General features: G+C 41.6%; 1 protein-coding gene across 5 annotated transcripts in view; it reads right to left on the reverse strand.

Annotated features, from left to right (window-relative positions):
• DIP2A (disco interacting protein 2 homolog A) overlaps nt 1-20,730 on the reverse strand; it is a 168,209-nt gene that overhangs the window by 3,354 nt on the left and 144,125 nt on the right. For 4 of the 5 annotated variants that reach the window (XM_082260283.1, XM_082260285.1, XM_082260284.1 and 1 more), the window contains 12 exons: nt 17,649-17,850; nt 17,178-17,287; nt 17,016-17,096; nt 13,271-13,394; nt 10,962-11,083; nt 8,972-9,083; nt 7,296-7,405; nt 4,987-5,117; nt 3,582-3,750; nt 3,222-3,392; nt 3,010-3,039; nt 73-134 (listed from right to left, as the gene is read on the reverse strand). In XM_082260283.1, coding sequence (XP_082116409.1) covers nt 73-134; nt 3,010-3,039; nt 3,222-3,392; nt 3,582-3,750; nt 4,987-5,117; nt 7,296-7,405; nt 8,972-9,083; nt 10,962-11,083; nt 13,271-13,394; nt 17,016-17,096; nt 17,178-17,287; nt 17,649-17,850 — 1,424 coding nt within the window. The remainder of the gene's footprint in view (nt 1-72; nt 135-3,009; nt 3,040-3,221; nt 3,393-3,581; nt 3,751-4,986; nt 5,118-7,295; nt 7,406-8,971; nt 9,084-10,961; nt 11,084-13,270; nt 13,395-17,015; nt 17,097-17,177; nt 17,288-17,648; nt 17,851-20,730) is intronic. The other variant, XM_082260282.1, reaches the window with a different exon arrangement.

Below are 20,730 nucleotides of genomic sequence, written 5' to 3' on the forward strand. Positions count from 1 at the left end.
AAATTGATAATTAGACAAAAAAGGTATGGCTGATTATATACATATAAAAAATTAGAAGGGCAGAAGTTTTACCTGTCATGGCGTAGAGCCCGCATATCTACATAGACAGTGGTAGGGTCGGGACCAGCAGTGCCCTGTAAAAACAAAACAATTTATTCTTCTTTGCAAGCAATAGAATTATTCAAAAGGATTATGTGCTGGAGCTGCCATGCAGGTGAGAAGCTTTACACACACAAGTCTAAAAAGCACATGGTGTGTAATCTGGACAAACACAAAGCTTTTCTGTAATAACTATTACCTCCAATTCTCTCCTGTGTAGAGATTTCAATCATTACTGTAAACAACTTCTGTTTTAAAAGCTACCATCTTATGTTAAGGCCAACTCTACCACAAACGGATATTTCAGATTTGTATAGTTGCCGGTAGGCTCAATCACATGCTGGCTTTTTATGCATCTCATAATCTGCTGAACACATTCAAGGTACATCTAAACAAAAGGCATTCTGAGTCTTGTAGTTTGTTTCCTTTCTAAAGCAGTCACAGCCTGCAGAATTAGACTATTGGGCAGGCCAAACATGATTCATTTTATTTCCTTCAACCAGCGGATTGAACAAAAGAAAATTAATAAATTATCCCATCCACACATTCAAAGTGGATGGAGCTATTCCCCACAGTCAGCATACACTCATTAGCTCCGCCAGCTAGATATAGCCAGCGGCAATGATTGAGCAAAACATTTTCAACAGGCTGGTTATACAGAAGTTAAACAAGTGATCACCAGCCTGCCCATGAATGGATCCAAAAACTTGGACAGCCCCTGCTGAACCGGACAAATTTGGATCCATCTATTGCCAGTTTTACTGTTTGTGGGGAAGCATTAAATGATAAGCTCACCAAAAAAATTAAAATAATTACCTGCAAAAATATGTGCATTTGTTTTATTTTTTTTGGGAGCCTGGAAAGCATTGCATCCATGATCAGAAGATTATGCAGGCTCAGACTCATATGATCGTATCTTTTACGATCATTCAGTTACACACTTTCAATAAACTACCACAGTGCTCAACATCGCCGTAACAGTTCACTGCGAACAACAACCTGACAGCCGCAAAGGCTGTTGGTAGTTGTAGTTTCACATTCACAGAACACTGTAAATTAAGTGACGTGGCCAGGTGGGCGGAGCCCCGCATGACCCGGTGCATTCATAACATGTTACATCCATGTTCAGGGTGTAACATGTTATGAAAGGTGAACATATCCTTTAATCTCTTTACAGAGATCCTACATGCCCCCTACTGAGTCAGATCTACAGCTCTGCAATCTGCAAAGCTCATGCTCCCCGGCTAATTGGAGAGTTCGGGTTCTGACACTTCAGAGAGCACTGTTCCCCACAGAAAGCAAAGGTCCTTTTCTACAGCATGTTAGCAGACGGCCAGCTTTTCTTTTCCACCTGTGGCTGCTTTCTGAAGAAAGTAAACTGTAAAACTTTGCCCATCTTTTGTTTTTTCACACCTGGAATGTGTTTAGCGAATTTAACTTGAAAGTTAAATCTGACTTTATCACTTTCGATGTCGGACAATGGGAAGTGTTGCACATACTTGTGTGTATATCTGACAAGCCGGCTTCTGGCTGTCAGATGGAAGCAACCCAACAGCAATGTAGCAGCCAAATTGCTTCCAAGCGCCACACCTGCGCCCCTACAATGTGTCCTAGGCTGTGCATGTCCGGGACCGGCATGGTAGAGGGGAGGGAGCTGAGTGGACATGCATTTGCTCTACTCCCCTTCTTCCTGCTGACCCAGAAGTGACGTGTAAAACATCCCTTTTGAGTCCTTCTTTCACTTTGCATGGCCAGGAAGTCTGTGCTGCACTAGATTCATTGGAGCACAGGGGAGACTTTCGGGGTCTTTTAGACCCCGGATGTCTCATTAAAAAGGAACAAAAAAATGTTAGATAAAAAAAAAAAAGGTTTTAAAATTAAGTTACACCCAAGGCCATAAACACCCCCCCTCCCCAAAAAACATTTTTTGGAGACCCACCCCACCCCCACACTAACGTAAACATTTGAAACAGGAGAACCTATGCATGAAAACGTTGATTGCAATACCTCTGTTACATATCGCAGAGCACGCCGGAGTGAGAGCAATAGTTTTAGCACCAGATCTCCTCCGTAATGCTAAACTGATGACCTGTTAGGGGCTTGCAAAGCATTGCCTACAGAAAATATAGGGTACTGAAGTTTGTCACCATTTCAGGGGCGCACGCAAATTTAAGGTTCGTCATGTTAGGTATCTATTTACTTCGGCAAACTCCTCTTTTATATTTTTATCCAAAAATGCACAATTTATTGTGTTTGTGTGCCCTAAAATTAACCTAAGTGTATTTTGTATTGAAGTTCTGCACTTCCTAGACCTTTGTGATAATATTGTGCAACATAAAAAATTGGAACTACCACTATTTTATTCTCTAGGATAGTGGTTCTCAACTCCTGTCCTCATGACCCACTAACAGGCCAGATTTTAAAGTATTACATTGGGGAGATGCAGATTAGAATACTGCAATCACTGAGCAGCAAGTTATATCACCTGTGATGTATTTCATCTATCTTGCAAACCTGGCCTATTAGTGGGTCCTGAGGACAAGAGTTGAGAATCACTGCTCTAGGATGTCTGCTTTCAGAAAATTCATAATTTTTGGGGGGTTTTATGCAATCTTTAGGCCTAAAATTATTATTTTTTAAACATGTGCAAAAACTGTTTTGGCAGTGAAAGGGTTAAAGGGAAATCTTGCCACTGCGTCTCTGAAAGATAAAAGAAGCTGTCATGTGATACCAAATACCAGCATCTATCTGCAAGAACAATATCAGTTTTGGCTGCAGTTGGCCTTTAATGACTTCAGATCCCTCTGCAGTTCCTGTGCAGACACACACTTCTGTTGCACTGCCCAGCGGAGCCCAGAGCAAAGCACGCTGCACTTAGCATGTCAGCTTACATACATGCAGACACCATACCTGGTCAGCAAGCTTGCCCAGTCTGTTGGGCTGAAAGAGGAACCACAAAGAAAAGTGAGAAATGGAATGGTATGATAGCAAGAGCGGGAATAAAGAGGTTGAGGAACTCGTCTGAGCTCAGAAGTGAACATAACCTCCCCTTTATGAACATACATGAACTAAAATGATAAGCTTCATACAAAGCATATAAATTTCCATCACAGAACCCCTACCTGTAAACAGATGGCCACATTGACCCGACAGCCAAATGTGGTGCTGACAGCTCTGGTGGACAGTCCCAAGTCCTTGAATAACTTTGAGAACGACTGTGCAAGAGCGATACGTGGCCGTTCTTCTGCTACCACCATACATGTTCGCACGCAAGACAGATTCACACCTCGTGACTGGGCAAGGGAAGGAGTAGATCAGGAAGGAAAATTAAGGATTAGAAAAATAATGGAGGACAAAAAAAAAAAAAAGGATAAATACATAACATGAGGAAAGCCTAAGGGAAGTGAAGAAGGAAATTAGGAAAGAAGAAAGTGGGTAAAAACTCAACTAGACATGTACTTAAATACCAACAGAGTATGTACCTTCAAGGTGCCCGTCTGTGTGCCCAGGCCTCTGGTACACATTTCCATGACAGAGTATGAGCAGAAGGTGACACGTACTTTGTACTGACTAACTGCACTAAGCCACAGGGATGCATTGCTCTCCAGCTCTAGAGGAGGCACGAGGATGGACTGGTGACCAGAATAAATGCTGCATAAATGGTAAAGGAATATTGTTAAAGAAGAACCTTGGTATAGTAGAAAAGCAAGTTATTCCTATAACACAAAGGAGTGTTAGAGATCACTAACTGCAACAAATTCACTTTTTTGTATCACTTCCTTGCAGTGGGCCATCAGTCAATATGCAGGTCAGAATCTAACATCTCTAAAACCCTTATATCATTAATAATTAATGGCACTGCTAGCATGATGCCTGTTTCTACACACATTCTCGGAATGCCAAGGTGTGAGTGCAACCTTAGTGACTACACTCATTTCTACACTGTATCCATGAAAGATGCCATGATTATCACACAGGGTAGACTGCCTTTGTTTATCTCCATTGCATGGTAGATTGGTTTTTCTAGTACTTTACACACAAGAAAGATAAGGATGTCTGTGCTTCCAGCTCACAGGAAAAACAAGCATGCTGCATTTCTCACAAAATCAACAGGCTATGGCCTCTTTTACACGGCCGCTCCGGCACTTTTTTTTTTTCACGGACACTGATGACACTTGTGCCATCCGCTCCGTATGTCCGCATATCATCCCATCTGTTTGCGGATGATATACGGACATAATGTATGTCTATGGGGATTGCGGATGTCAGCGGATGACACCGCTGACATCCGATTTTGCATCCGTTCTATTTTTTAAACTGAAGAAAAATAGGGTTCTGTTCCGTTCCAAAAAATGGAACAGAACTGAAAGGACACAAATCGGATGTCAACGGATGGTCCGCTGACATCCGCAATCCCATTGACATGCACATTATGTCCGTATATCACCCGCAAACGGATGGGGTGATTTACGGACATACGGACTGGCCGTGTGAAAGAGGCCATTTTCTTTACTTGCTAAAAATGTTTCTAACCTGAAAAAAAAAATGAAAACCAATGCAGCCACCACATCTAAAGACTTGTAAGCTGCAATATATCAAATTATTGTTTTCTTTTGAATATGCTTTAATTTGTTTTTTTATTTATATAGTTTAGAACTGTTCAACTACAACATGCTGAGAAGGAGAAATGATTAGGGCGAGAGAAGCCAATCAATATATGTTTTGAGAACCAGATTTTGTTACACAGATAAAGCAATCTGTTTCGATCAAAAAATGCAGCTTTGTCCCTTGACTATTTCACATGATTATTCAGCTGTGTAATATCTACTTATACAGGATATATGCAACAGGCAAAGAGGACGATTAATCAGAAATGAGGCCATTTACCTGCACAAACACCAAAGGGCAAATCCTAAACCACAGTATGGATCTAGGCAGATGGCAATTTGACGAGATGGGTACAACTCACATTGCAGCTTAATGGACCGACATAAGGCACTGCAGGCTGAATGAGACATCTAAGAGGAGAAAAAATAGCATATTTAGCTTATACATTATTATTAGAAAATGTATGTACAGGAAAAGTAAAAAGGTATAAATAGCGGAGTTGAAGGTTTAAATGTAGAAAAAGTCCAACTCATGACTATTATTATTTTAGCTCTAGATAGAGTGGAAAAGAGATACATTTTCTGTAAGGATTTTATTTCTTCCTGTGACCCCTTTAGAGAGATACTCCCTCACTTGCGGTCTTAGTGACACCTATATAAGAAATGGGTTAATTTGTCTCTATGACAAGAAAGCATGGACAGCTCTATTCCTTCCCTAAAGAGATTTCCTCTCACTCAGTTCTGGAGAAATAGTTTACCAGAGAATTGAGAAAATCTGCATTAGGGAGACTGACAAATGTATGCAGAGATTCTAGCATTCCTTTACCCAACTTAAGGCTAGGTTAACACTAGTGCGATGCCAGACATCGCATATGATTTGCACTGCTTTGCGGAGCACATGACATGCTGCGATGTCTGTACGATGCAAATTTAGCCATACAAACTGTATGGCTGAAATTTCATCGCATTCACACCGAAATGGTGCAGGACCCTTTTTTTGGACCGCACTGGAATGGGATTGCATGGATGTAAACACCCATACGATCCAAATCCCGTCTGATTTCACAGTTCGGACTGTGATCTGTGAACTGATTTGGGTGTGTCACTAACTTTACATTGACACCTGCAGCAGTTTGCAGAGAGCAGTGTGAACTGCCTGCCAGTGACATGCAATGTGGGAACCTGCACTGGTTCCTGCTTCGCACAAGTTTGAACCCGCTCTAAAGTGTATTTTCACTTTTGCAGTCAAATTTAAGAACATTTCTTACTTTTCAGATGTTTTCTTAAGCTAGCCATTGACAGTTCTAGGCTGGTTCAGCAGGGACTGGCTGCAATTCCAACCATGTATGGGCAGAATAATTGTACCCAAGTTAATTGATCGATCAACATGGTTACAACCTGCCTGTTGGCTTTTACATTCGATTATCGCTAGCGGCTATTAAAGCTCCTATCAGTAATCCCGGTCTTCTCCCAGCGGGGGCGGCTTCCCCCTCTGGGAGAACACAATGGTCCTCCATGAGGAAACCCAGGGTTGCAGAAAAGAAAATCACTCCGCCATTGGCTGGGTTTAGGAGAAGCTGTCATAGCTGACTGCAAGCATTTCACAGTGAGTCTTTCCAAATAGGAAGGATAATGACAGTCTGCATCTCTTCTCATTAACACACCATGCAAGATGCCCAGATTCTAAATCTTTAACCATTTGTCGGGACAGACAGTATTCATATGTGGATCACAACTGATAATGAGATCGGCCAGTACAATATAAACAGGGTTAATTATAGCAAACTGCTCCCCAGCCCCCTCATTAACAAAGAAAACAAAGTTGGAGTTTTCAGTGCTGGAGTTATCAGAAAAGAGCAAAGGTATACTACTATGTGAATGAGAACATGTAACAAATATAAAACAGACAGTAACTGAAGGAGCCTCTGACGGCAGTAACGTGTGGCATGAATTTTAATCCTTCCCCAATGTATCTCAAACTAAAACCACGTTTTGGCCATAGAAACACTTTAAAGTCCAACTTTGGGAAACCGAAAACCCTCCCATGGACTGGGGATGCATCTGCACTGCAAGGGTTAACTGCTCATTACTGCCCAGGGAAATGAAAAGCACTTTCACTTACCTAATCCTCCGCTTTCCTGACAGATGGCTTTCCCCTATGCTCTGCCAGTCCTCAGCACTCATGTCCAATGCAGGGCTATGGTCCCTTCATTCGTTTTGAGGATGTTACAGAAACCCAGAGCATAGGGGAGCAGAGGCGGCAGAGACCAGTCTACCAGCCTAGGAGGGACCTTCAGGAGCAGAGGACTCAGTTAACCCATGCAGTGCAGGCAAAGCCCAACATCAAGGAAGGATTTTTAGATTTCCTGGAGTTCAGCTTGAAATCAGCCCCCTTTCGATTTTTCCAATGAAAGAATACAAATAAAAGGTAAAAGGACTGACCACTAAAGTGTTAACATGAATCGGAATGTGGGATTAATCAGCAGGGATTATGGAATGGGGACCTTACAGCTGGTTTGTGTCATTTCTAGAACCACCGAGGTGGGTATACTGGTAAACCAACAAAACACGTATATCTTACTGTCCCACCTTCACTCCAGCCAGGATTCCGGTAGTAGACACACTGAAATCTAAATAAGCCAGAGTTTCCGGTGATGTTGGCCGAAACACACGTGCTATTTTCTTCTTGGGCATGTCTTCTGTAGAAACAAGTGAAAAGCAACAGCAAGCATTATTGATGACATATGCTGTCTTCCCCTCTGAACAGACAGGTACTTAGTATAAAAGGGTCTAATGATAAATACACATAACATGATATTCACAGCAACTTTCACAGTGAATAAAGGTAAATTATTTAAAAAGGAACATAGGGAATGATTTGCTCATGCACAATAAAGTTACAGGGTTGCTTTAATTCTGCTCCCTGCGGCTGCCTATGCTTACCTTACTACCCTTTTACTCTCTTTGCCCTTAGAATAGAATAGTGGAAGTTAATCTCTGGGTAAAACTCAAAGTTGGTCTTAGAGTTTATACAGGTCTGGAGACCCTTTCCCAATCCTCATGTGACAGTGCTGGGTGCTTGAGCAGCCAATCACTAAGCAAAAGCAATGTAATATGAAAAGGAAGAGGAGTGAGTCACATGCACTCCCACAAAAAAGTATTGGGTGAACAAAGATGTGAGACAGAAAATGGAATGTGAATATAATAAGCTGCAGGGGCATGCATGGACATGGCAATGGTTTACTTTAGGCTGTGCATAGTCTCACAATCCAGACGTTTTTAACAAGAATGGTTGATCTAAGAAGAAGCATGGACCAGCTCATGATAACCCACAACTATAGTTCTCAGGTACAAAGTAATTGGACAGGTAAAAAACATTACCAAATAGCTCTGCACTCTCCTCTATTCTGAGATAAGGTGGCAGCAGGACTATGTGACCCACAACAAAAATGACAGATGCTGCTCAAGGCTCCACCAGGTCCTCTTGCATGACAAACTACTAGGAGTGCTGAAAATGACAGCGCTTGTTCCAGCTTAAAACATTCGGCAGGGAAAGGAAGTCCTAAAAGTTTCACACACAGAAAAACCCTGTGAGGAGGTGTAGGACAGCCCCAGCTCAGATTCCAGCCAGGCCACCCCCCCCCCAACGCGTTTCGCTCTGCCCTCAGAGCTTAGTCACGGGAAACTCTGGGACTATGCTATGATGTGCGACTTTTAGGACTTCCTTCTTCTACCAGGACTATGCATTTACTCCTTTCTTCACCACTGCCTAAACTGGAAGACGTGTGTTATTAGACATTGCCAGTTCAGGTCAGAAGCTTATGGATGCATTTTAAACCATTTTCTGAGGTCAATAGCCAGCAGTATTTATACTGATACCGCCATTATACAAAAATACAATAAACCATAAAAATGGAAAAATGTCATTAATGAAACATTCATAGACACTCATGATAAAGGTGAACCAGTCCTGAAAAAAACAATGAACTAGCTCTTACCAAAATACAATACAAGAGCCTTTCCCAATAGGTTGCTAATGTGAGCATAGCTCTATAGGATTTTGGGGAACTGTTCAAGTGATGACCAATCTGAGGTATTGTATAGGCATGCAGCTTAGGACATCTAAATTCATAAAACAAGTTCATATAATGTTTGTTAAAACAGCGATTTTATTTTATTCTGATAACATTCATATACCTCAAAGATAACAAAAAAAAAATCAAAGATATAATAAAGATTCTATTGAAAGAGGATAAAATATTTACCAGTGTCTAGAATGGTTGGCCATGTTTTGACGTCTACAGCCGCAGCAGCTTCTTTTGACTTGAGCAAACGCATTATTGCTTGTGTAGTAAGAATACAGGCAGACTTACTAACCTGCATATAAGAAATATAGAGTGCTTGCTTACAAAGAAATTAACAATGAACTAAATACATTATCCATGCACACTGTATGCACCAACTTAAATCTCTATTCTATAGCCAAATAATCTTAAACCAAACCCGAACTGAGAGCGGGGAGGAGACTGCCCCTTTTTAAAACGCTTATTTTCCTGGCTGTAATACAGTTAGTGGCCTTGAACAAGCATGCAGATCAGGGGTCCTAAACTGCACCCTTGTTGGTGACTGTAAATGTACTACTACTATTAGGGCTCATTTACACCATACGTGCATTGAAACTGATGGGAAAGCTGCACAGATTTCACTTGCAGAGACATCAGTTTACTTTAGTTTTCATGCACGTCACTTATGTGTCCTATGCACACCAATGATGATGTCACGTCAGTTTTTTTTTTCTATGTGCAGAAAACTGCATACACATTGCAGTTTCCTGAGCAGAAAAAAATCTGCACGTTGTGGTGTGAACAGCGCACAGAGAACCATTGTTTTTTTTTTGTGCCCTTGCAGACCATGTGCAAAAAAAACTGATGTCTCTTCAGCTTGATGTAGACGAGACCTTAGGGCTCATTAACACCATACTGCATGAAACCTGATTGGAACTAATGGGAAAACTGACATCAGTTTCAATGCGCGTCAGTTAGGTTTCCTAGTCACACCAATGTTGACTTGACTTTAAAAGCTCTTCATTAAATTATTACAATTTTACTGATGCTTTGCAGAAGTTTTTAGTCTCAATGTTTCCATACAGCTTTACAATAGTGTTTGTGCAGTAAATGTTTCTGTCGAGGATTTTCAGACACTTGACTTATTGAAATGGAAAATACCAAAAGAGAAACAATGCTTGACTGAGGACAAAATAGTATACCAAACATAGAAGGCTACATTTACATGGGCCATGGGATGAGGGGAGTTTGTTGCGTTCAGAGGCAGCTAAATGCAGCCCTGGGATGTAGCTGCACTCTGTACTATGGCTGAATATAAATAGGCTGGTTAGCTGCTGCCAGAAACGCCCTACACACTAGTCTGCGTCCAAGGTCAGTAGGAGGCTCTATAAGCATGTAACTGCTGGGATGAGTGGTTACATGTGAACAGCAGTGCTGTCCATTTATCTGTACTGAGTACAAATCTGAGAGCTGCTGCTGGCAGCTGCTACTGTTCATACACAGTGTGCACACAGCATTTAGAACTGTCAGCAAGAATCTACTGCAGCTTCTGGCCACCTGTGTAACAATCAAGATGTGTACAACTAGGGATGCACCGATATATCTGGCGCCAAAAACTATCAGCCGAAAATAGGGTTATCAGCATTTTTACAATAGAAAAAAAAAATACCAATAATGGCATGCTGCATCCCACTGACTTCAATGCAAAATTGCCCCCCTCCCCGTTGACTTCAATGAAAAATCGCCCCACACGGACTTCAAAGAAAAATCACGTCCCATTGACTTCAACGCAAAATCGCGTCCTGTTGACTTCAACGCAAAAACGCTAGCCACAAAAATTACATTTAAAAAACAGTCCATTTCAGTTTTCGGCCAAGTGTTTCCTGAACTTTCGGTTTCAGTTTTGGCACCAGAATTTTCATTTCAGTGCACCACTATTATAAACACATGTCCATTGCCTTGAGCTGTCTTTTCCCATAAATGTATATAATCTAAGATATGTAGAAGGGAGTGACCTGCATAGGACACCCATGTGAAGAGGTAGCTCTGGCATTTTTAGAAACTACATATTTTGGATACATTTTCCAACTGAATCAAATGATTTTAAAATAAGATATTTTAAAAACTAAAAACTAACAGGTCTTCTTTATACCCAGCCTATGACTGAACAATTCAGTTAGGTTGCACTCACCTCAACAATCATCTTGACGGTGGGCAGAGTTGTTGTAAGGTTTTGTGGGTGTGGAGGGCGCACAGTGATAGGAATACATCCAGCATATAGGCAGCCAAAAAATGTGGCAATAAGGTCAATGCCTAAGGGAAATATACAGATATGCATACTCCAAAGTCTTAACACACAATATTTAAGAACATTTCTATTGAAAATCTAATTTTAAACTAGTCACATGACATACCATTAATTCAATTTCATTTGAGCATGAACTTTTAATTTGTAATTTTTGCTGAGAGCTGAAATTCTAGGCTGTTTTTTGGCCGGGGGAAGCCTTGGTCCTCTCCTTCTCCCCGCGGTGCCGGCATCACTACTGTGGGCACCTGGCTGTGACAGCTTGCAGCTTCACAGCCGGGTGCGCACTGCGCATGCTGCGAGTTGCGCTGCGCGTGGTGACTGGCCAGGCAATCTTCTGGGACCTGTGACGTGTCCCGTCCCAGAAGAGGGAGGGAGGGGGAGAGGAGAACTTCTGCCCGAGCCAGCTAGGTGGCCCGAGCGGAAGTGGGAGCGGGTACATGTAAAAACAAGGTACCCGCTCCCCCCCAAAAAAATGACAAGCCAAATGTGGCATGTCAGGGGGTCAGGACTCCTTAAAGTGGAAGTTCCAATTTTGAGTTTTAATTAATTATTTTTTACACCCCTTTCCTTTTTTTCTATGCGAGAGGCCATCACAGCAATCAGGTGACTCAGAATCGGGAGTTCCAGGTCCGGATTGTAAATATGATGAGACCCCGGTCTCTGTGCGGCGCACTAACAGCACAAAGGGAGATACGCAAATATGCGGCCCCACGGCAAAAAGCCCAGTACAGTGGGGCTGCATATTTGTGTGACGTTGGCATGAGGGAGTTATAGAAAAGGCATGTCCTTACAACTACAGAAGCACTCAGTTTAAGTGGTTAGTTTTTTTTTTCATTCTGGATACAGTGAGTGAGGGGTAGAATCCCTGTCAGTTTTTTTTTCCTTTTTCTGTGTCCCTTTGGAGCGATTTTCCTTTGATTCCTTTCCCATAACCAAAACAGGAAAAGAGAGGAAATCCCTCTGAAGTAAGGGAATCCCTGATTGTGATCTAGGTCAGACCTAGTGTCCTCACTGAAAGATTTCCCCTCGATTGCGGTTCTGGGAACAATCCAAAATTTGGGATTTTCTTTCTATATCACTTTCAGAGATAGCGGTCAACAGGCAAAATAAAAAAGGCGAATCTTCCTAACAGAGCACAGACCGACAAAAAAAACATGATAGGGGATCTAATCCCTTTCCACCCTACTTAAAATAAAAAATAAGCTGCCTTTAGCTATACTTTAAAGAGGAAGAAAACCCTCCTCTGCAAGTTGTACCTATAGGTAAGCCTATGATAAGACTTAACTATAGGTACCTATATAGTACCTATAGGTACTGTAAATATCTCCTAAACATGTACCGTTTAGGAGATATTTACCTTAAATGCAGCCAGTGACCTCACTGGCGCATGCGCTCTGAAGGAACGGCTGCTGGTGCCGTTCCTTCAGAGCCCCGTGCCGTGACCTTCGGCTCCCGTGACGTAATCGCGGGTCCAGCCAATCAGATGGCCGGATGCCGCGAACTCGGAACAAGGGTGACAGAACATGTCACCCATGGGAGAGGTGAGCGGTTGGCGCTTCGTTCTAAGGTAAGTATATCATAATGAGCTAGTATGCGATGCATACTAGCTCATTATGTGTTTGTCTTTCAGGTGTACTTTAAAAAAAAAAAAAATTCTGGAGGTTTACAACCTCTTTAAGCTTTCCTCCAAGTTCCACTAATTTTGTGATCGCAACACTATTGTGTACCTGACTAGAGTAGTTCTTTCAACCCCAATAAAAAAAGAAAAAAAAAATCCCACATGAAGGACACTTGCACAGGGACAGAGGTGCCTGTTCAGCCTAATCGCCATCGTATTTTTTACGCCCAGGCATGAATGGCTGAGCACTGCTGTACCTGTGTATACGGCAGGGCTATCGTACAGCATATGCAATAAAAATTATTTTTTTTTTTTCTCATATGCCTATATCCTGTACTCATGTTTATAATAGCACTGCTGTATAAACACCAATACAGCACCTCGCAGCTACTCATGTAAATGGGAGTCTGTATGCGGTACCTGGGCTGCCCAGGTAGAGGAAATACACCAGCAAATATGTTGAACAGGTTCAGGTGCCTACAGTATATGCAAGAGCCTTTAGGTTATAGTAGTTAGAAAATGGCAGGCATTTGAACAGCTGACAGTGACCACTGACGGCTTTCATAGCACTTACCAGGAGGATATACAAGAGCTACATGATCTCCGACATTAAGACGAGCTTTCTCCACCAGTCCAGCAGCTACACGTTCTGCTCGCTTATGCAGCTGCAAGCAAGTTGCAGAACTGGCCACAGCACCCTGTGAAGGATAAGCAGAGTGTCTGTGATTACACATGTTAAGATGGCTGTACACCTCTGTGTAAATCTTTACATTTTTAAAAACTATGTGAAGTGTACCAAAACAGTCTGTTCAATTTATATCTAATCAGCAAAGTCTCCACATATGAGGTTTCTCCTTAGCTTTTTATGCTCTCATTTTTTTCATCTATTTTCTTTATTATTAATTACTGAGAAAGACCTCATCTTAGTGAATACACCCATTTTGGGTTCTGTTTATCAGGCTTGCCTGCTGTGGTCAGACTTGATGAATTCTGTTCCTGCTTCATGTAGATATAGGCATTAATTAGGTTGGTTTGAGGTAATACAACATGGCAACATCTCAGAACAGGCTGTACTGTCAGAAACTGTACATAACCCCCCCCTCCAAAAAACGGGGGAATAGCAATTTACAGTGCCTTGCGAAAGTATTCGGCCCCCTTGAACTTTGCAACCTTTTGCTACATTTCAGGCTTCAAACATAAAGATATAAAACTGTAATTTTTTGTGAAGAATCAACAAGTGGGACACAATCATGAAGTGGAACGAAATTTATTGGATATTTCAAACTTTGTTAACAAATCTAAAACTGAAAAATTGGGCGTGCAAAATTATTCAGCCCCTTTACTTTCAGTGCAGCAAACTCTCTCCAGAAGTTCAGTGAGGATCTCTGAATGATCCAAAGTTGACCTAAATGACTAATGATAATAAATAGAATCCCCCTGTGTGTAATCAAGTCTCCGTATAAATGCACCTGCACTGTGATAGTCTCAGAGGTCCGTTTAAAGCGCAGAGAGCATCATGAAGAACAAGGAACACACCAGGCAGGTCCGAGATACTGTTGTGGAGAAGTTTGAAGCCGGATTTGGATACAAAAAGATTTCCCAAGCTTTAAACATACCAAGGAGCACTGTGCAAGTGATAATATTGAAATGGGAGTCTCAGACCACTGCAAATCTACGAAGACCTGGCCGTCCCTCTAAACTTTCAGCTCATACAAGGAGAAGACTGATCACAGATGCAGCAAAGAGGCCCATGATCACTCTGGATGAACTGCAGAGATCTATAGCTGAGGTGGGAGACTCTGTCTATAGGACAACAATCAGTCATATACTGCACAAATCTGGCCTTTATGGAAGAGTGGCAAGAAGAAAGCCATTTCTTAAAGATATCCATAAAAAGTGTCGTTTAAAGTTTGCCACAAGTGACCTGGGAGACACACCAAACATGTGGAAGAAGGTGCTCTGGTCAGATGAAACCAAAATCAAACTTTTTGGCAACAATGCAAAACGTTATGTTTGGCGTAAAAGCAACACAGCTCATCACCCTGAACACACCATCCCCACTGTCAAACATGGTGGTGGCAGCATCAGGGTTTGGGCCTGGTTTTCTTCAGCAGGGACAGGGAAGATGGTTAAAATTGATGGGAAGATGGATGGAGCCAAATACAGGACCATTCTGGAAGAAAACCTGATGGAGTCTGCAAAAGACCTGAGACTGGGACGGAGATTTGTCTTCCAAAAGACAATGATCCAAAACATAAAGCAAAATCTACAATGGAATGGTTCACAAATAAACATATCCAGGTGTTAGAATGGCCAAGTCAAAGCCCAGACCTGAATACAATTGAGAATCTGTGGAAAGAACTGAAAACTGCTGTTCACAAACGCTCTCCATCCAACCTCACTGAGCTTGAGCTGTTTTGCAAGGAGGAATGGGCAAAAATTTCAGTCTCTCGATTAGGGCTGAAACAACTAATCGATTAATCGATTATAATCGTCAACTAATCAATTATGAAAATAGTTGTCAACTATTTTTGTAATCGATTAATCGTCAGCCGATTAGTTGTCCTTCATACAGAATGCATTATTTGTTTACATATCAGAAAATATAGTGCAACACACATACAGCTCAGTAAACCATCCATACATGTCAGTAGATGACAGAGAACTTGTGAATGTGTGAGGAGCAATGCCTCATGGGAAATGTAGTCCTGGGCAAGAGAAGGAACCAAGTGATTCTAAAGGCAGAGGTTTTTTAACCTTGCTATAGGGACACTCTGTACAGTACTATACTTTGCTGCTTCCTATAGGGGCACTTTGAAGGCAGAAGGGGCTGGAAGTGCCATGGGGGGGGGGGGGGGGGGCAGAAGAGGAGAATCAGTGCTGCTCTGTGAAAAATCATTACACAGAGAGGATAAGTATGACAAGATTGTTGTTAAAAAGAAAAGAATCCAACGTTTACAATCACTGTAAGGGCTCTGTGCTGGGAAGATCAGCATCTGAACCCAGAGAAGGTGGAGGCCAATAGACTAGAGGTGATATAAGGCATTACAATTACATTTAAAGTAAAAGTTTATTAGTATTGTGCATTATACTGTATTTAAAATTATTATATCCATGAAAAAAAAAAAAAAAGTCTCAGCTTTTAGTACTACTTTAATATATAAATGTTATTTTCCCCCCTCCACCCTTCGTATACCTTCATGTCTGACTCCCAGTTAAAATATCCTGCATATCCGACTTCTGGGCATATTTTTTTTATATACATACACATGAAAAAAAAAAGCATGCTGCTACTAAAGGTCTTCTGCTTCCCATACATGTATTGGATTTTTGGACAAAAATATTTGCATCTATATTTGTTCAAAAATGATTTGTATATTTGTTGAATGGACGAGTGTTGTTTGAAAATTCCACTTGCTTTTAACAATAAATTTTAAAATGAATAAAACTTCTGAGCAAAAACCACATACACTATTTGAAGATTTGTTTGATCGAGAAGTTTTCTATTCTGCTCCTTCAAATTTTCCTGTCACTGTGGTTGACACCGGACACCAATATACACTAATGGTTAGAAAAATCGGATGAATGTTTTTAAAAATTTTCTAAAAAAAATTTAGTTTGTGTATTACCAGCATAAGTGACAGCAGGCGCAGGAAGCTTGTATCAAACTACCTGCCTATTAATAAGGGAGTCTATCATAAATATTATATACCAATCCAGTATGAAAATTTGCAAAACAGTGTTTTAGGTCTTTTAAAAATATTGATCTCGGAGTCTGATATGTACCACATTTAAACCTCTAATAATACATATATCTGTTTCAGAGTGGATTAAATATTCAATTATATAGCTGGATAGTTATATTTACCACTACATATAGATATTCAAGAATATTAACTAAATTATACACTTTTTTTTTTTTTTTAGGTTTTTATCCGATTAGTCGATTAATCGAAGCAATAATCGGCCAACTAATCGATTATGAAAATAATCGTTAGTTGCAGCCCTACTCTCGATGTGCAAAATTGATAGAGACATACCCCAAGTGACTTACGGCTGTAATCGCAGCAAAAGGTGGCGCTACAAATCATTCCACTTCATGATTGTGTCCCACTTGTTGTTGATTCTTCACAAAAAATTACAGTTTTATATCTTTATGTTTGAAGCCTGAAATGTGGCAAAAGGTCGCAAAGTTCAAGGGGGCCGAATACTTTTGCAAGGCACTGTATATATTTCTACACATCTAACTAAAATCTTATGTAACTGTGATAAATGTGAAGTAGACTTATTCAGAGAGCCATAGGATAGTGACAAGTTACCTTGGAATTCAGGAGGAGAAGCAGAACATGATCAGGGGTGGTCTGTGCCCTCCATTGTAAGACATCAGCTAAGTACAGGAACTGCAATGTGAAATATCATTGTCAAGAAAAGCATGAATTACAGAAGCCCCAAAACACTCCATAATATGGTTACATTGTTACCTTTCTTGCTTGATCATTGTCTTCAAGCTGGGTGACATCTCTTCCACAAGCCTGTGCAATTCGTTTTCCAGCTACCAGGTTTCCCACAATCATAGAAGCTGGACCCACATCTTAGAGAGAAAAAACACCCAAATCAATCAAAACTATTATTATGCTTGTTCTTTGTAATATGTTATAGCCACAACAACAATCCAATAAACTACACAAGATTTAGGTTATTTCTATATCATTTTAATTATTCTATAATATAGGAAACCTGGAGTAAAAAAAAAAAAAATTGCATAAAGAGAGTTTTTTTGCTCATAATTTCTGGTAAACAGCTTCTCCACTTTCATATATCACCAGTTTTATAAATGTTTTTTTAGAGTTATTGACAAGAAAAGGCCGTACCTCTGCATTTACTCATTTATAGATTCAAAATCAAACATCACATTCAGAATAATATTAATAATACTGGAGATTGTCTCATACCTGGCTGTTTCTGCCGAGGTTTGGGCAGATTGGTGACACAGGTGTGTGGGCACATGAGAACATTACAAGGGTGGAGAGAACCCTCCAAGAAGTGCTGCTTAGTTTCTGAGATGTGAATCCCACCTAGAGGTGCTTTGGGAAGAGTGTTTGCAGGTACCAGTGCCAGGCAGTACACTCCTACTTGGTGGATGCTGTCTATAGCCTGTGAAAAGAATTGATTAAGGTTATATAAAAGCAATATCCTCTCAATTCATGTCTATATTTTATCAGCTTAAAGTTACACTAAGCAATATACTTTTTCTCCAAAAAGAATCCATACACACCCAATACTTAATGGCCCTAATCTATTTTCCATGTAACCATTTCTTTTCTTAGTTATTTTTGGCTTCCTTGTAGCATCCTCTGAACTCCTGAACCTCTCGTATTTTCCCCTTCACTTCCAGTTGTATGTAACAAGCAGTGAACGTTAGTTGCAGTCATATGCACTGCTCTCTCACTACTACAAATGCCATAGTCCCTAGTTCATCTCAGGAGCGAACAAGAGAGGATGGTTACATTCCGACATACATGGAGAACAAATATAGTAACTCTCTAAAAGAAAGTTAGATCACAGCAGCAAAAAAAAAAAAAAAAGGAGTTTAGAGGGGGTGGAGAATTATAAAATGTACTTTTTAGGAGTTATGAATGACTGATTGAATATATATATTACCAAAAGAATTGAGACGCTTCTTTGTGCACTGTTGCGCAGTCATGTTGGAACAGAAAGGGTCAACCCCAAACTGTTCCCACAAAGTTGGGAGCACGAAATTGCCTGAAATATCTTGGTATGCTGACGCCTTAAGAGAGTTCCCTTCACTGGAACTAAGGGGCCAAGCCTAATCCCTTAAAAACAACCCCATACCATAACCCCACCTCCACCAAATAATTTGGACCAGTGTACAAAGCAAGGTCCATAAACACGTGGATGAGCGAATTTGGGGTGGAGGAACTTGACTGGCCTGCACACCTTAACCCGATAGAACACCTTTGGGATGAATTAAGAGTGGAGACGGAGAGCCAGGTCATAGCTGCAAAGGGTGGGCCAACTCAATATCGAACCCTAAGGACTAAGACTGGGGTGCCAATAAAGTGTGTGTAAAGGCAGGCATCCCAATACTTTTGGTAATCTAGTGTATATATTTTTTTGGGTCATTTTAAACTAAATTTGTCACAACCCTGGCAAATAAAATGAGCATATGCTAAAAACATGCTCAGAGGTGAAAACCACACTTTGAAGCAATCAGCAGGTCCAAATTCAATTATACACAAATCTCAACCCTTACTGCATAAGTTGATCTTGGCCGCAATGTCATCCAACCTGCCTCCCCTATAGATCCTTCAATATGGTGAGTGGCCACATTGCCCAATGGTGTGGCAGGAAGAGGCAGAAAAAAAAAAAACGTAACGAGTGTAGGCAAAATTGTAACTTACAGGGAGTATATCCTGAACAATATCCTTCAATGAACACCAGAGAAATAGATTTTACGGTAAGTCAAAAATCATTTTCTTTTTCGTTCACACAGCTCCTGTCAAACTTGAACATTAGGATGTCCCAAACCAGTGTCAAATATGAGGCAAAAAATTCTCAAGGCTAAACAGTAGCTAACCAGGAGACAGGGGCTCAACCAAAACAACTGGAGCCCACCTGAAAAAACAATACACCCTCAAGAGGATTAGGTCCTCTTAACAGTAGCCTGCAAAAAGAAGGATCCACAGATGCCAACACATCCACTTTATAAAACTTTGTAGGAGTGTACACCAACGACCAGGTGGCCGCCTTGCAAACCTGCGTCACTAACGCCTGACGACGGAAATCCCAGGAGGCACTAAGCGCCCTAGTAGAGTGCACCTTGACAGGGAAAGGAGGAACCTGACCCCTGATGGAATAAGCCTGAACCAACATCTGTCTGATCCACCTGGAAATGGTCGCAGAGGAAGCAGACAACCTTTTGCGAGGTCTATCTGTGAGCACGAATAGAGGGTACGACTTCCTGAAAGACTCCATAGCTGCCAGGTACACCCTAATTGCCCAGACCACATCTAAGGCATGCAAGGCAATTTCCTTCGGACATTTAGGCCTGGGACAAAGAGAAGGCAACACAATGTCTTCATTCAAATTAAAGTCAGAGACCACCTTAGGATGACAGACAGGGGCGAAGTGTCAAATAAGGTGAGCGACAGGATAACGCCGCCAGTTCCAACACCATGCGCGCAGAGTTGATAGCCCCCAAAAAGGCCAACTTCTGGGACAGTGTAAGCAGGGGAATCTCCTGAATATTTTCAAAGGGAGGCTTCTTTAAAGCTGAAAGCTTTATCAGGGTTTCTAACCAGCTGGTCCGCCAGCTCAGCAAAGGCAGGAGGGAGCTGTTCTTCCTCCAGGTCACGGTGTAGAAGCTTAGCCCACTCGGTCAGAGTTTGCGACACTATGACAATGGTAAATACCGGCCTCATTGCCGAACCAGCTAAGGTGTAGATAATGCAGGCCACAGCCTCCGCCTTCCGGTCAGCCAGATCCTTAAAGGCCAGGGACTCTTCCACTGGAATCATGGTTGCCTTGTTTAATCTGGAAACCGGAGGGTTCACCACTGGTGGCACAGTCCACTTCTTAAGGAGGGACTCCTCATGAGGGTAATTATTATATAATATAATGCCTAGTAAAGCGCTTAGAAACCCCACGGGGACGCTTGGGTCGTCCTCACTTTTTTGCGACAGTTCTGTCAAAATAGGAGGAGAAAGGAAACACCTTTGCCACTCTGGATGGCTTGTGAGGGCCAAAGGGTACTTGCACCTCCGTCGCAGCTTCAGCCGTGTCCTCCATCTTTAGGGTCTTACGCACAGATAAAATCAGTGCGTCTTTTCGTGCGCGGTTGCAGACGTGGAGGAATCATTCTCACTATCAGAGGATTCCAGGAACATGGTCGCAGACCCAGCAGGGTGACCCACGTCCGCGGCGGCCGAATCAGATTCAGGATCTGATGAGACAGATGAGGCAGAGGAAATGGCGATGGGCTTTCTGCTAGCCCATGTCCCGCAAGCTGCCTCC

This window comes from Pelophylax lessonae (genome assembly GCF_965119305.1).
Source record: "Pelophylax lessonae genome assembly, chromosome: 6".
NCBI classification, from domain to species: Eukaryota; Metazoa; Chordata; class Amphibia; order Anura; family Ranidae; genus Pelophylax; species Pelophylax lessonae.